This window comes from Sander lucioperca, chromosome 1 (assembly GCF_008315115.2).
Source record: "Sander lucioperca isolate FBNREF2018 chromosome 1, SLUC_FBN_1.2, whole genome shotgun sequence".
Lineage (NCBI taxonomy): Eukaryota > Metazoa > Chordata > Actinopteri > Perciformes > Percidae > Sander > Sander lucioperca.
Window position 1 is genome coordinate 30225309 of NC_050173.1, and position 12771 is coordinate 30238079.

The 12771-nt window shown below is 39.8% G+C and overlaps 2 protein-coding genes across 2 annotated transcripts; one reads left to right on the forward strand and one right to left on the reverse strand.

Annotated features, from left to right (window-relative positions):
• Nucleotides 1-1830: 1830 nt before the first annotated feature.
• ccdc85b (coiled-coil domain containing 85B) lies at nt 1831-4509 on the forward strand. Its single transcript, XM_031303370.2, has one exon. It carries the CDS (start codon nt 2642-2644, stop codon nt 3242-3244), a length of 603 nt encoding a protein of 200 aa, XP_031159230.1. The 5' UTR covers nt 1831-2641; the 3' UTR covers nt 3245-4509.
• Nucleotides 4510-5492: 983 nt separating this feature from the next.
• fosl1a (FOS like 1, AP-1 transcription factor subunit a) lies at nt 5493-9154 on the reverse strand. Its single transcript, XM_031303367.2, has 5 exons — nt 8931-9154; nt 8689-8804; nt 8058-8309; nt 6864-6971; nt 5493-6770 (listed from the first exon to the last, which is right to left on the reverse strand). The coding sequence occupies exons 2-5, from the start codon at nt 8797-8799 to the stop codon at nt 6231-6233; spliced, it is 1011 nt and encodes a 336-aa protein (XP_031159227.1). The 5' UTR covers nt 8800-8804; nt 8931-9154; the 3' UTR covers nt 5493-6230.
• Between the last annotated feature and the right edge of the window lie 3617 nt (nt 9155-12771).

Below are 12771 nucleotides of genomic sequence, written 5' to 3' on the forward strand. Positions count from 1 at the left end.
GTAGAGCCAAAGCAGATGTCTCTCCTTTATGGGTAAAATGTGGCACAGGGACTAATAACGCCCATAAATTATAAATAATAATATGTATTGATTATGCTACTATGTTACGAGAAGGTTTTTTTCTGACCAGTGAATACTGTGCAGACCAAATTGTTGAAACATTTAACAGAACATCAATCAATAAAAGCATTAGGCCTAATGGACTGCGTTTTGTAGGTTACTATCAATGAAATGAAATTGATTTTAATTAGGGATAATGTATTAATAATACAGTAATTTGTCAGAACTCCATTAGTAGGGCCTAGGCTATCGAAAGAATGTTAACCAGTTTCATCATAGTTGCTGAATTGATAGGGCTAGACTACATGGTTGTTTTATTGGGGCCTACTCTGAACGTATATATGGATCTAATCTGGGAATGATTGTGAGGTTGTATAGGTCGTTACCGATTTGACCCTATTGGCAGAGTCACATCTTGCCAGCTGAATAGGCCTATACCCTTAAGTGACGGACGGTGCGATGCAAGGAGATCACTAAGACGCAACGCATTTGTCAGCCTAGCCCGTTGTTGATCTTTGCCCTCACATTTTTGCTCTAGTTATTTTAAAATGTTGTCGGATCAGAAATAGGCCGCTGTGTGAGCACCAGGCCCTCGTGCTTTAGCTGCGTGTAGGCTACACACTCTGCTCTCTTTTCCTCCGGCGATTAATCTTAATAAATCCCTGCAAATCCCTCAACTCGCCCTCCCTTTCTGTGTTTCTGCATGTGTCCTTCAAAATCACAACATAAGGGAAAACATGTCTTTTTGTCGGATCTCTCGCTGCACATCAATACTCTCATTTCTAACCCCACATGACACCCTGATTCCATTCCCAGCTCCCCCTTGCACGGTTAACACCCTACATTGTTATGGCCTCAATGAAACAATGGAGGTGGGACAGAGAGCGGAAGGATGTGGCTGAATGCCTCAGCATAAACCCATGGAAAAAAAGCCTGCAGTCACACCCGCCAGTGTTCATTGAAAAGAAAGGAGTAGGCCTACAACCAGGAGTCACTCATGATAACTGCATTGTACTGTACATCTTTCTTTGTAGTGAACTCCAAGCACGTAGAGCCTATTTAGACATCTTTCGTGTTTTGCAAATGCTTGGCGATAGCAAAGATCTGGTCATGTCTTCAGTTTTGAGGATAAGGCCATTCAAATGAACAGAACCCCCCACCCCCACCGCCACCCCCAGGGGAAGTGGCTCCACACAGGCCTTTCCTACACGTTCCCTGTTTGGATTGTACTTATCCATGTTGTTTCGGTTTCATAGCATGATAAAGGTAAAAGTATGTTTTTGAATCCCAGTGGGGGCGCACATGTTCCTCACTGAGAGAGCACATGGAGCAGATTTTCACCCTCACATCTTAATGTTTTTCATAATGTAGCTGAGATGGCCAGAGTCAGTTGCTGGATCACTGAGCTGGTCGATTCTATGTTGCCATTTACTATCATGCCATAAGTATGGTATGTGAATAGCCACTGTAAACCTCAGAGGAAACCACAAATAGACTATGTCTGATTACTGTCAAACCGAAGTGTCAAGCCAGCAGTCATCATAAAAAGTGAAAAATCACCCAAAATAAAACCAATGTTGTTGAGGAACATGATTGCACTGAAACCCGAGGAAGACACCATCAATAAAAGTAAACACTGCGTAAAGTAACAAATCTACATTGTAGTTAAATACAATAGGCTACTGTCACTTCTTTCATTAAAATTTAACGAGTCAATGATTTTATTTTGAAGGCTGCAAAGACTGACTTTCGGTAATTCTCCAACTTGACACGCAGCTCGCTGCTCAGCGGAGTCACAGCCGTGAAAGTGGCGGAGGCGGACATTGTTGTGGTAACAGTCCAGCCCCAGTGGATGAGCAGAGATGATGCACTTATTTTGAACGGATAAAGGGCGAGATTGGATTTTGATTTATTTTGTTTGTTTTTTTTATCTAAAGAATGAATCGTTTGTAAAAAGCTGCTGCATCGTACGGACTCATCCTCCAGCTAACGGGGAACGGTGTTCATTCAGCCGAGGCGATCGGAGCACAGCCTGACGAGACGATGCCAGCGACGTAAAATCTCAACATCTGCTGGGTGTGTATCCGAGGCTGCTGGATTAAGCCTCCGTGGATCGACCGGGCCTTTGTACATACAGTAGGCTACAGAAGAGTCCAAGGGGCTGATGTTGCCTTCAAAATACTGCGAGAGGAGGTAAAATAAGGACAGTTATATTCCTGGAGGCCTTTGGAGAACACAGCCTGCTGTTGAGAGGATAACAGATTGACATTAATGGAGGTTTGCGCTGCATTTTCATACACGACCTCATTAAGGCGTCTTCCACGGAGAACAGACACTGGGTTCAGCACAAATTAGGACTCAAGTCCATCTAAAGAAAGCCATCAAAATAAAGAAATCACATGTTTATGCAATGATTTGGCCTCCGGTGATTGCATAGGCTACATGACATCTGGAAAACACTGTATGCAGAGGAAGAGGATGTGATGACTCTGTGTTGAGCATTGAAGCATCCAGCTACATCTCAGCGCTTTTAATAGATTCTCAGGTACCCTCTAGGTGTAGGCTAGGTGTTTAATAGAAAATGGGCAGCGAAGGTGAGATAGTAAATAGAGAGCTGTCAAAGATGTCTGACGAGGATTTGCTGGCGTGCTCCAAAGAGGAGCTGGTGAGCCGGCTGCGTAAAGAGGAGTCGGAGAAAATCTCAGCTCTCATCCAGCGAGGACGGCTGATAAAAGAGGTAAATAAACAGCTGCAGGGACACCTCCTTGAAATCAGGGAACTGAAAGTCATCAACCAGCGCCTGCAGGAGGAAAACGGGGAGCTGCGGGACCTGTGCTGCTTCCTGGACGACGACCGACTCAAAGTGAAGAAGCTGGCCAGGGAATGGCAGCTGTTTGGGCATCATGCAGCTAAAGTGATGCGGGAGGACCTGGGCGGTTACTTGAAAAAGCTCGCCGACCTGGAGCGCATGCAGGACGGGCTGGTGAAGGAGAATTTGGACCTGAAGGAGCTGTGCCTGGTCCTGGAGGAGGAGTGTGTCAGCAGGAGTGACTCCAGCCCCGGAGGGTCCACCGAGCTCAACCTGCCCTGCATGGTGGCCCGGGACCTGGGGGACGGAAGCTCCAGCACAGGCAGCGTGGGAAGCCCAGACCAGCTCCACCTGGTGTGCTCACCTGATGACTGATGGCAGGTTTATGTCAGCAGTCAGGGCTTCTCCGATTCAAATAAGGACTCTGTAGACTAGGTGTGATGTGTTTGACAGAACTGAGACACAGAAGCTTTGTCAGACAAATCAGTTTGGTGCAAAGCATTAGGGCTTTCTGAATGCTGCAAAGATGTGTGTCACTAGGTTTTGACTTGACAAAGAATCCGCCTCTATAGACATTTTCAGGACTTTACAAAGACATTTAATAGATGTTTGCTAGATGAAAATGTATCTACATTTTACAGTGCTTTTTCTAATGACTCCTCTGTTTTGGGGAATTCTCTTTTTTCAGTGGTCTGTTGTTGAAAAAAAAGAAAGAAATGGGACCAAAAAGGTGGGTCACATATATAAATTTATCTCATGCACTGGACTAGCCTACACTGGTAGAAGCCTTTTTTCTATTGCACTGGACAGTGCTACCATGGATCTTTAAATCACAGATCTAAAGATTCATTTCAATCCAGTTTTGAGCCATATTTAGTCCACTGAATTCCAATAGCACTGAAGTAGATGAGTTGTGATAAAAGAAAAAAATGAAACTATTTGGTATTTGCTTTTGCTAGATGCCCAATAATGTGTAATATTTTATGCACTCTCTTCCTCAGGACAGGATTGGAGTGCCATATGTGCATGATGATTGTCACAATTTGTACAGGCCTGTTAACTAGTCTGATGTGAAGGCCATTCAGGTTTACTGTAGGTGGGGCTGCTGCGCATAATGTACATGTGCGAGAGCCGGGGCAGAGCCAGCACACGTGTTAAGGTTTTGGATCAGACATGATAGATGTCCTTGGACCTCACTCAGAGCTGAACTAAACAAGTTTTGTCACTTTTTTTAAAAATCCAACTGGAAACTCTTTGTATCAAACTGGAAGGTCTACAAGTTTGAATGATTTCTGTTCTTTTTAAACCAAGCTGTTTAAATTCCCTTCTATTACATTTTTTATTACATTGTTGTTGATGTTCAATTAGCATATCACAGAGTTTGTTTAAGTTGGCAACCGTCACCTTTGTCTTCTGTAACTCATGCTTTGTATTTACCCCGTAACATTAGGGATAATCTTAACTTTGACCCTTCTTTATCTTGATTTATCTGTATTAACTAGCATTACTAACCGATTTCAGTTTAAATCATAGATAATGCACATGGATTAGAAAAGACTTATTTTGTTGTTGGCTGTTTATTGGTGGGCTATGCTCGTAGTGCATTGAAGAGCTTTAAATACAGTGGGTATGACACTTTGTGCTGCTGTTCTGACCTTTCTTTGCGTGTTTGACTTTGCAGAAATGAACATTTACACATTTACATGATGCAGAATGAAGGATTGATTTCTGCACTTGTTTTGACCTTCGTGTCTGAACCAACTGCGCTTGATTGATGCTCCCGTCATGTCACACAGACTGACTTTATGGATGTTCATCAGTTTTATTTTTGGATCCCTATTTGCACTGTCTGGAGAGCTGAAGAGAGCAGTAATGCTTTTAGCCACTTAGTGATGCACAGACAGCCTTTGACAGCAGCATACATACTGATTTTCTTCTCCCTCATGCTCTCGAGCTCTCAATCTGACTCTCATTCATCTCTATTTCTCTCTCTAACCCCATTTTAGCGGAGCAATCTAATGCCCTCTGAGCCATGTATGTATTAGCAAGAGATTTGCTTCATTTTTGGTAAATGGAGTAACAGTAACACAGTGTTCACAGTTGAGGGGTATAGAGCAGTCATAAGAGTGTGTCAGTATATATTGCAGCCATCCAACCCTTTGACTAATTGACACTAAAAGGGTTGATTATTTTCATTATAAGTTATTTTCTTCATTAGTCGTTTTATGTATAAAATCTTTCATAGCCATTGTAATTTGCCAGGGTCAGATGTTATGTCTTCAAATTGCTGTTTTTCCCCCAACCATCAGTCCAAAACACAAAGATATTCAGTTTACAATTATATAAAAAACAAAGGCAATTCCTCACATTGAAGAACCTGCAACCAAAAAATATTTAGCTTAATTTTTAGTCGATTAAACGCAAAAAAAAATAAGTCAGTCCTACAGTATTTATGTTTCAGTTTGGGTTATTCTGGTGTCTCAGTGTTCACAAACATTTTTTAAATGATTTATGCTCAATTGAATCTGATTAATGTGTTGTTTTTAAGATGCATTTAAGTCTAATCATATCCTCCTGTTGTTTGTTTTTATTAAGAATAAGAATAATATTACACCATGACAAATTTCACATTGTTATGAACCTTTGCTCTTTATTGTCTGTGAAGTAGTACAGCTTTGACAAAAGATCAAAGTAAGGTACTGCCCACAAAAACATTTTTTTTGTCAGAGACAATAAAAACGTTAACAGAAATATATTACACTCTTAAAAATAAATATGTGATGATATAATCTATATTAACTCCTACGGCCCAGCCTTAGTGGTCAATAATTTCCATAGACAATATTAGGATTCTTAAAATATTCATAAAAAATAAAGACACTTTATTTATAAGTACTCTATTTCCCTTGGTGAGGACGTTTATAAAGTGTTACATAACATGACAATGTAACAAAGTCATTAAATGAAATATACTGAATTATCGGTATAAATATATTATTTGATGGAGTTATCAGTTATTTCTAGAAAGCTTGTAGAATTCTATAATTCTGCATGCAATGTTTTCATAATAAACCTCAAACATACTCATTCTACTTGATAGGTTTTAAAATGAGGAATATAAAAACTTTATATTATATCAATACTAGAAAGAGTGTAACATTCATATCCTTATAGTGCCACTAATTTGCATATTATCTAAGTAAAGAATCAACTTTCTAAAGAGAAGAAATGAAGCAGATGCACGCAGCTCCTTTTGAAATGGTTATCATCATCTTCATTTCTTTCATGTTTCCCACAGATTCTTTTGATCACACATGATGAAATGAGCATTAGTGTTTTGCCAGGATGACATGGCCGTCAATCACAGAGTGAGGATGGTTGGGGAGTGCAGGGAGTGATCCGATTGGTCTCCACTGCTGCTGCTGCGGCGATGAGCTATCCCACAGGGCTCTGGGGCTTGAGACTGGTTGATGTTTCCCTGATGTGTTGTAGCATGGGACGTGATGGAGGCGCTGGTGTCTAAAGAAGCAGAGGGGTAGGTGAAAACCATACCAGCTGTGAAGGATGTGAGAACTGGGGTGTGGAGAGACTCTGATTCAGTGGCAACAGTAGATCCAGTCGATTTCACAGGGTTGGTGGGGATGGTTATCTTTGGTTTAGGCTTCTCCATCTTTCTTGGTAGTTTGGTTGAGGGTCCAGGTCTGCTGAAGTCCTGTGGCTCCAGTTTAATTCCTCCCAAAGAGGAATTTGATGGATTTGTGTCTGAATCCGAATCTGATTCCTCTATTTTACAAATGGGACGGTGAGCCTCCAAGACCAGCTCAAGCTTTTCTTTCTCCTTTTGTAATTCCGCTATTTCCTTCTGTAAATTGGACTTTTCATCCTCCAGCTGGTCAGTCTCCTACACCAGGGGAAAGCAGAGAAAGACAGACATATGTTAATTCATACATATTTTAAGTATTAATGTTATGACAAATGTACAATGTTCACTCACATTTTGCAGTGTGTCTGTCAGCTCCCGGCGGCGATTGCGACATTTTGCTGCTGCCAGTTTATTCCGCTCCCTTCTTACTCTACGTCTCTCCATCTCCTCCTGAGATAACTTTGATGAGAGAGAGAATAATAAAGATTACAATACATAAAATAGGTTAACCTGACACAGTGAGTCAAAACTCTAAACCCCATTTAATGTCTTGCTAGTTAGATTATGAAACTTTCTTGCTTTGGGCAACAAACTCAAACTATCAAACGTATGGGGTGACATGTTGGGAGTCCACCACAGACTACATGACAAATGAGAAATACTACCACCATGTGTGTGCACTGAGTCATCACAGTAATGGCGGCTGAATGATTTTGAAATGTCTGCTTTTGTACCTTTGTAACACCCTAACTCTGACTTCGTCCAGCGCCCTACTGAATAACTGCCGTTGATCCAATATTTCCCGCCCTTTCAGGGTGATGAGTCACGCTCAGACCCTCAGCAGTGACTCAGGTGTGAGTCACAGAACATGACTTGCCCCTGTGAGTCACATGACCAGTCTACTTCCTGTACCATGAAATTACAACTTCAAGAACAAAACTGCAACAGGGATGTGTGCCAAGGTGCGCCAATGGCGAAACCAAAAAACAACACTGTAGTGGTGACAAACATGATGGTTCTTAAGGTTAAAGTTCTGTTGAACTGGGTCACTTAACATCTATGATATCTTGTTTTGACATGTAATATTGCTCTTCTAACAAAAAGCAGATCATTTCACTGAGTCAACATCGACTCACCATCAAAGAACATAAACAGTGTGTTTGTCTCTGAAGAGCAAATTTTCCTTTTTTTTTTAAACTTATTTAAATAATGTATTAAATTAAATCTCTTTATCTTACCCTATATCTAAATGGATTCATCTGACGTGTACTGTAAGTCTTGACACAGAGAGTATTACAGGATATTACACACTAGTTACACAGGAATGATTGAGCTACTGTCCACATCTCACTATCTGCATCCCCTCTAGGGAAAATATGACTCCCAAGAGAGCTTTTCTATCTTCTCTCAGGTTGACAACTCTCACTTTTCAAACAGCAGAAACGCAAGAAATCCACAATTATCCGTGTCTATATCAGAATACCAGTGTACAGTATATATGTTCATCAAGTTTCAGACTCTGTTATTTAAGGACTACTTTCTTACATGTTCATCGTTCCTGCGCCTTGTTGAAGCATTAGTGTTTGCAGCTGCTCTTATGACCCCTGGTCTGAGAAAATGGGAAGGTGGTGGACCCAGAGGCCGTGCCCCTGAGAGGTTTGGGTAGGGAGGTACTGGAGATTGTGAAGGGCCCGATGGATGCATGAGGGAGGGCTGGACCAACCACTGGAGGTCCTGGTTGGTTGTGATGGCATTGAGGCTTGGTACAAACTGACTGCTGCCAGCCATTGTAAACTTCTGGAAGAATAGATTAAAAAGAAAAATGTGGATAAAGTTAGTGGAAGTAGGCTACTGTAATGGGATCAATAACAAAGGCATGGTTTCTGAGGTCTAGTTCAAATTCATTAAAATAAAACTGAACATAACTAATGATGAAGATTATCATGTTTGTTAATATATGTTGAGTTTGAATAATTACATACAGTATAATAACTTGTATAACTACACAAAAATTACACATAATGTGACATTAACAGTATTACAGGTGTACTACTTTATTGAAGCTGGAAATTCACAACTTTTTAAAACTTTTACAGTTTAGTTTACATTCTGTTTGACCGATTTTACCCCAAACTGCCTGGGATAACCTGTAGCTTAGTTTAATGAGAGTACCAACCTGCTCCTGCTCTGTGGTTGAAGTGCTGGTGCTTCCCTGGGGGTTTGACCCAGAGACGCTGCCTGTGTACGCCGGATTGTCTCTCCCTTGACTCCCAAAGTTTCGATACATCCTTTCTGTTTAAATGAAAAGAAGATTGAATGAATCCAGCGGAGGCTACAGTAAAAAGTCTTCAGGTCCCACGAAGGTAGGCTACTTTCAGATGAATCTCGCGTGTCAATTCAAACTCTGGGTAAACCCACCTTATTGCGGTAAATCGGTCAAATCGGTCGAGTCCAAACGAATATGTCTTCAGGGGGAACAAGAAACAAAATATCGCCTCGCTTTTTTTCAAATCGCCTTAAAACTTCCGAAAACGACTTTCAGTACATTCTATCGTCCGTAGTCATACATTTAAAAGCCAAAGTCTGGGAATGATTGTGAGGTTGTAAATTCTTAAAGCGGCACTATAGGTTCACCACGCCCCTCTGTATTTACGGGAAATAGTGTTGTCTGGAACCTCGCACGGATCAAACCATGCGTAGTGACGTCATTGACCATATATGGTGAGAGTTTCCTCCTCAGAGTAGCACACGGTATGGGGATTCCTCACACAGAAACTACTACTACAATTTCCTACTCCGATGGAAGTACAGTCACTTGCATAATATAAGTAAAAATCTACTTGGGCAAAGTAAAAAGCAAAAAAGTATGGTTACATAAATTGTACTTTACCGTAAATATACCTTCTTTTTTTATTTGATGTGATCATTACAATTCCAACAAGCAAAATGAATAGAATAATACTTGACTCGTTTTAACAAGTTTATCACTATTTCACTTTATGAAATTACAAAATAAAAGCAGATGTAGGATTTTGTAGCAGATACATATTACAATTTACAGAACACTTGACTTAGACGTTTAATTTATTATTTTATTCTTGTTGGCCATTGGTGGCGTTTTTTTATATTTATTTAGGCTATACCTATTTTTTCACATACTTGTGTAGGCTTACAAAACAGTCCTGTTAATTTTACCTGTTCAGCTTTGTTCTTCTTGTTTATTTCTGTTTAAGTCATTGTCATGTCATTGAGAGCAATGTAAACCACCACGGAGTTTGTTTGTGATTTTGTACTGTTTGTTTGTTGTTTGTTTGTGATTTAAGTAGGCCTATACTACTTAAATAATAAACAAAGTGAATGTCAAAGTGAAATTACTGAAATTAAATTTAAATGTAAAACATCAGGGGTTAATTAAACTAATTAATCTTTTATCATTAACTTAATGTTAGGCTAATTAACTTTATCAATTTCAAGTTAAGTTAACTTAGAACCACAAATACCTTGAAATGATGAAAATATTTGTATTCAGTAATTAATTAATTCATTAAAAGTAAACCATACTAATATGTTAACAGGAAATTGTGGACTTACAAATATACTTCCAAAAGTATAAATACTTTTACATAACAAAAGTAAACCATTTCCACCTATTTTTCCCCATAGCTGTCAGGACTGAGAGTTACTCTTATAACAAGAAAAACAGACATGAATTTCAAGGTTGCATATGAGCTACAGGATCAGTTATGAAATAGATTTTAAAGTGTGGGTAAAGCTGGGTGCATTTGCCTAATTCTGTTGAGGTTTTTGGCAGTCACTCTCACTTTACAAACCACATCAATGTGCATGCATGCCTGTGGAGATGAGTCAGTGCATCGCCACAAAGCTGCTCAATTATACCACCATCCGTTTCAACGACTGTTTTTTACTCGCAAGCACAATATAGCACCTAGTAAAGATTCAAAAACTGCATGTTATAGATTTGGTAAGCTTAGTCAGTCACAACAGCTGCTGACCTTGCAGTCCCTAAGGACAGAGTTCCCGGCAAGGGATGATTTCTCCTAGCTGTTGATGCACCACTGTCTCACATTACTGCTAATTCTTCTCATAGGAATAAGGATTGTCAGTTGTTCATTGTCAAAAATTCACTGAAGTTAAACCCAGTTTGTAGTCCTTTTTGGGGAGGAAAAAGAGAAAAAAATTGTGCAGATTAATGATCCTCATCTACATAGAAATTAAGACATTCAATTATGGCCTTCTGTCTCTTCATAACTTATGAATGAGAATAGAGACAATTAACAAAAACGGAAACTGCCAGAGGCATGACATTTAACAAAGCCTATATATACACCTGTGGCCCATTTCTCATATTTCAGATTTCAACAATACTACACCCTGTGATAATAAGGACACACACGCAGTTTTTTTTTTTTATGTGGTTGATGGTTACATATGAAGGGAAAATGGGGTAAAGGTGAGTGCCAGATGACTAAAGCTTCAGGAATGCAATGATGCCACACTTGAAATGTCTATAATTGTGACATGTCCCGACATGTTGGCCACCTTCCCCTGAATACACCGTCATTCATCTACCAGCTGTTTCTTTCATGTCTTATTTGATAAGGAAATGTCTGCTCATCAGAGACCATTTTGGTGAATACATTTCTATTTTAAGTTTAAGTTTAAGTTTTAAAGTTTATGTATATTCTCAAGTGAGGGTGTGAGTAAGTTGTTATTTTTTGTTTAACGCCACATTTTTCCCCACAAAAGTTTACAATTTTCTAGAGGGGATAAAGGAAGTTTAGATTCCATTACCAGTTACTCACCATAAAAAAACTCCCCCACACCCACCCACGCATTCATCCCACTTAATGTGCTTCACAGAGCATAACAGCATCCTCATGCCACATACACACTTAAATATATTTGGTTTAGTGGGTGTTGAAATTCACACATTGTCAATTCATGCTTAAGATTATCTTAATGTGATTGTACTGTGTGGTTTTGCACATGCCTGTACAAAGACAGTTCTGATCGTGTAGCTCATGGTTGATTAAGGTAATGTTCATATACTGTATGTATGTCAAGTCTACCAGTAATACTATTAATTAATGATGACTTCAATTTAATTAAATTGAAATAATATTAAATTACTATAATCCAAATACTGTAAATGGTGTGGGAAATATTATATAATATATACATTTGTGTCAGCTTGGCGTTAACATCTTTAAAGTAGATGCATTAGCAGTAAAATGTACTCAGGTAATAGAAGTAAAAGTACTCATTCTGAAGCACTGTCGATTACAGTAGAGGTGGTAAAAGTGCAAATCCTTAAAAGTATAATACATCAATATAGTAAGTAAAACTATTGAAGTATTAGCAACCAAATGTTAAGTAAAAGTGAAAGTAGCAGTATCCAGATGGAGCTCATTGTAACTGCATTATATACTGTTTATCAGTTTTAGGTTAAGTTTTATATACTCATGTTTTTTTTAAATATATTATATATATATATAAAATGTATTTAAAAATAGCCAGTCATTAGATACCCAGCTGGTATAATGACCTGGCCAAAGGTTAATAGAAGCCACTGATATCAAGACAAGAAAGCTCCTCACAATGCGGTTTTCACCCCAAGTCCAGCAGTGCAACACCCTAAGACTATACACCAGGCGGAAGGAGGGTGGCTGAGGACTAGTAGGAGGAGCGTCAGAGCCACTATCCAGGATGAAACAACAAAGATCCAGGAGTAGCCTACATCAGGAAGATGGCCCCAAGTGATAACCTGCTAGTGAATATCTCAGGCAGCAGAAATCTGGTGATGAGGAGGCAGGGGGGAGGAGGAAACATGGAAGGACAAGCCCCTGCAGGGCATGTACCAACGACAGATAGAAGAAGTGGCTGATATCAAGAAATCATACCAGTGGCTGGAAAAGGCTGGTCTGAAAGATAGCACAGAGGCACTAATCATGGCAGCACAAGAACAAGCTCTGAGCACAAGATCAATAGAGGCCGGGGTCCTGTCTACCATACCAGACAGGACCCAAGGTGCAGGCTGTGTAAAGATGCCCCTGAGACAGTCCAGCACATAACAGCGGGGTGTAAAATGCAGTCAGGTATGGCACACCTGGAACGCTATAACCAAGTGGCTGGCATAGTGTAGAGGAACATCTACAACAGCAGAAGAAGGTAGTATGATAGATGTAGCAATCCCAAGCGACAGCAACATCAAGAAGAAGAAACATGAGAAGCTTGAAAA

Excerpts from the sequence above, each read along its gene's own strand:
- ccdc85b (XM_031303370.2), top strand. The coding sequence starts at position 2,642 with ATGGGCAGCGAAGGTGAGATAGTAAATAGAGAGCTGTCAAAGATGTCT.
- fosl1a (XM_031303367.2), bottom strand. The coding sequence starts at position 8,799 with ATGTATCGAAACTTTGGGAGTCAAGGGAGAGACAATCCGGCGTACACA. Across the intron at positions 8,310-8,688 it reads CAACCACAGAGCAGGAGCAG|AAGTTTACAATGGCTGGCAG; the intron begins GTTGGTACTCTC and ends CTATTCTTCCAG. Across the intron at positions 6,771-6,863 it reads TGACAGACACACTGCAAAAT|GAGACTGACCAGCTGGAGGA; the intron begins GTGAGTGAACAT and ends CCCCTGGTGTAG.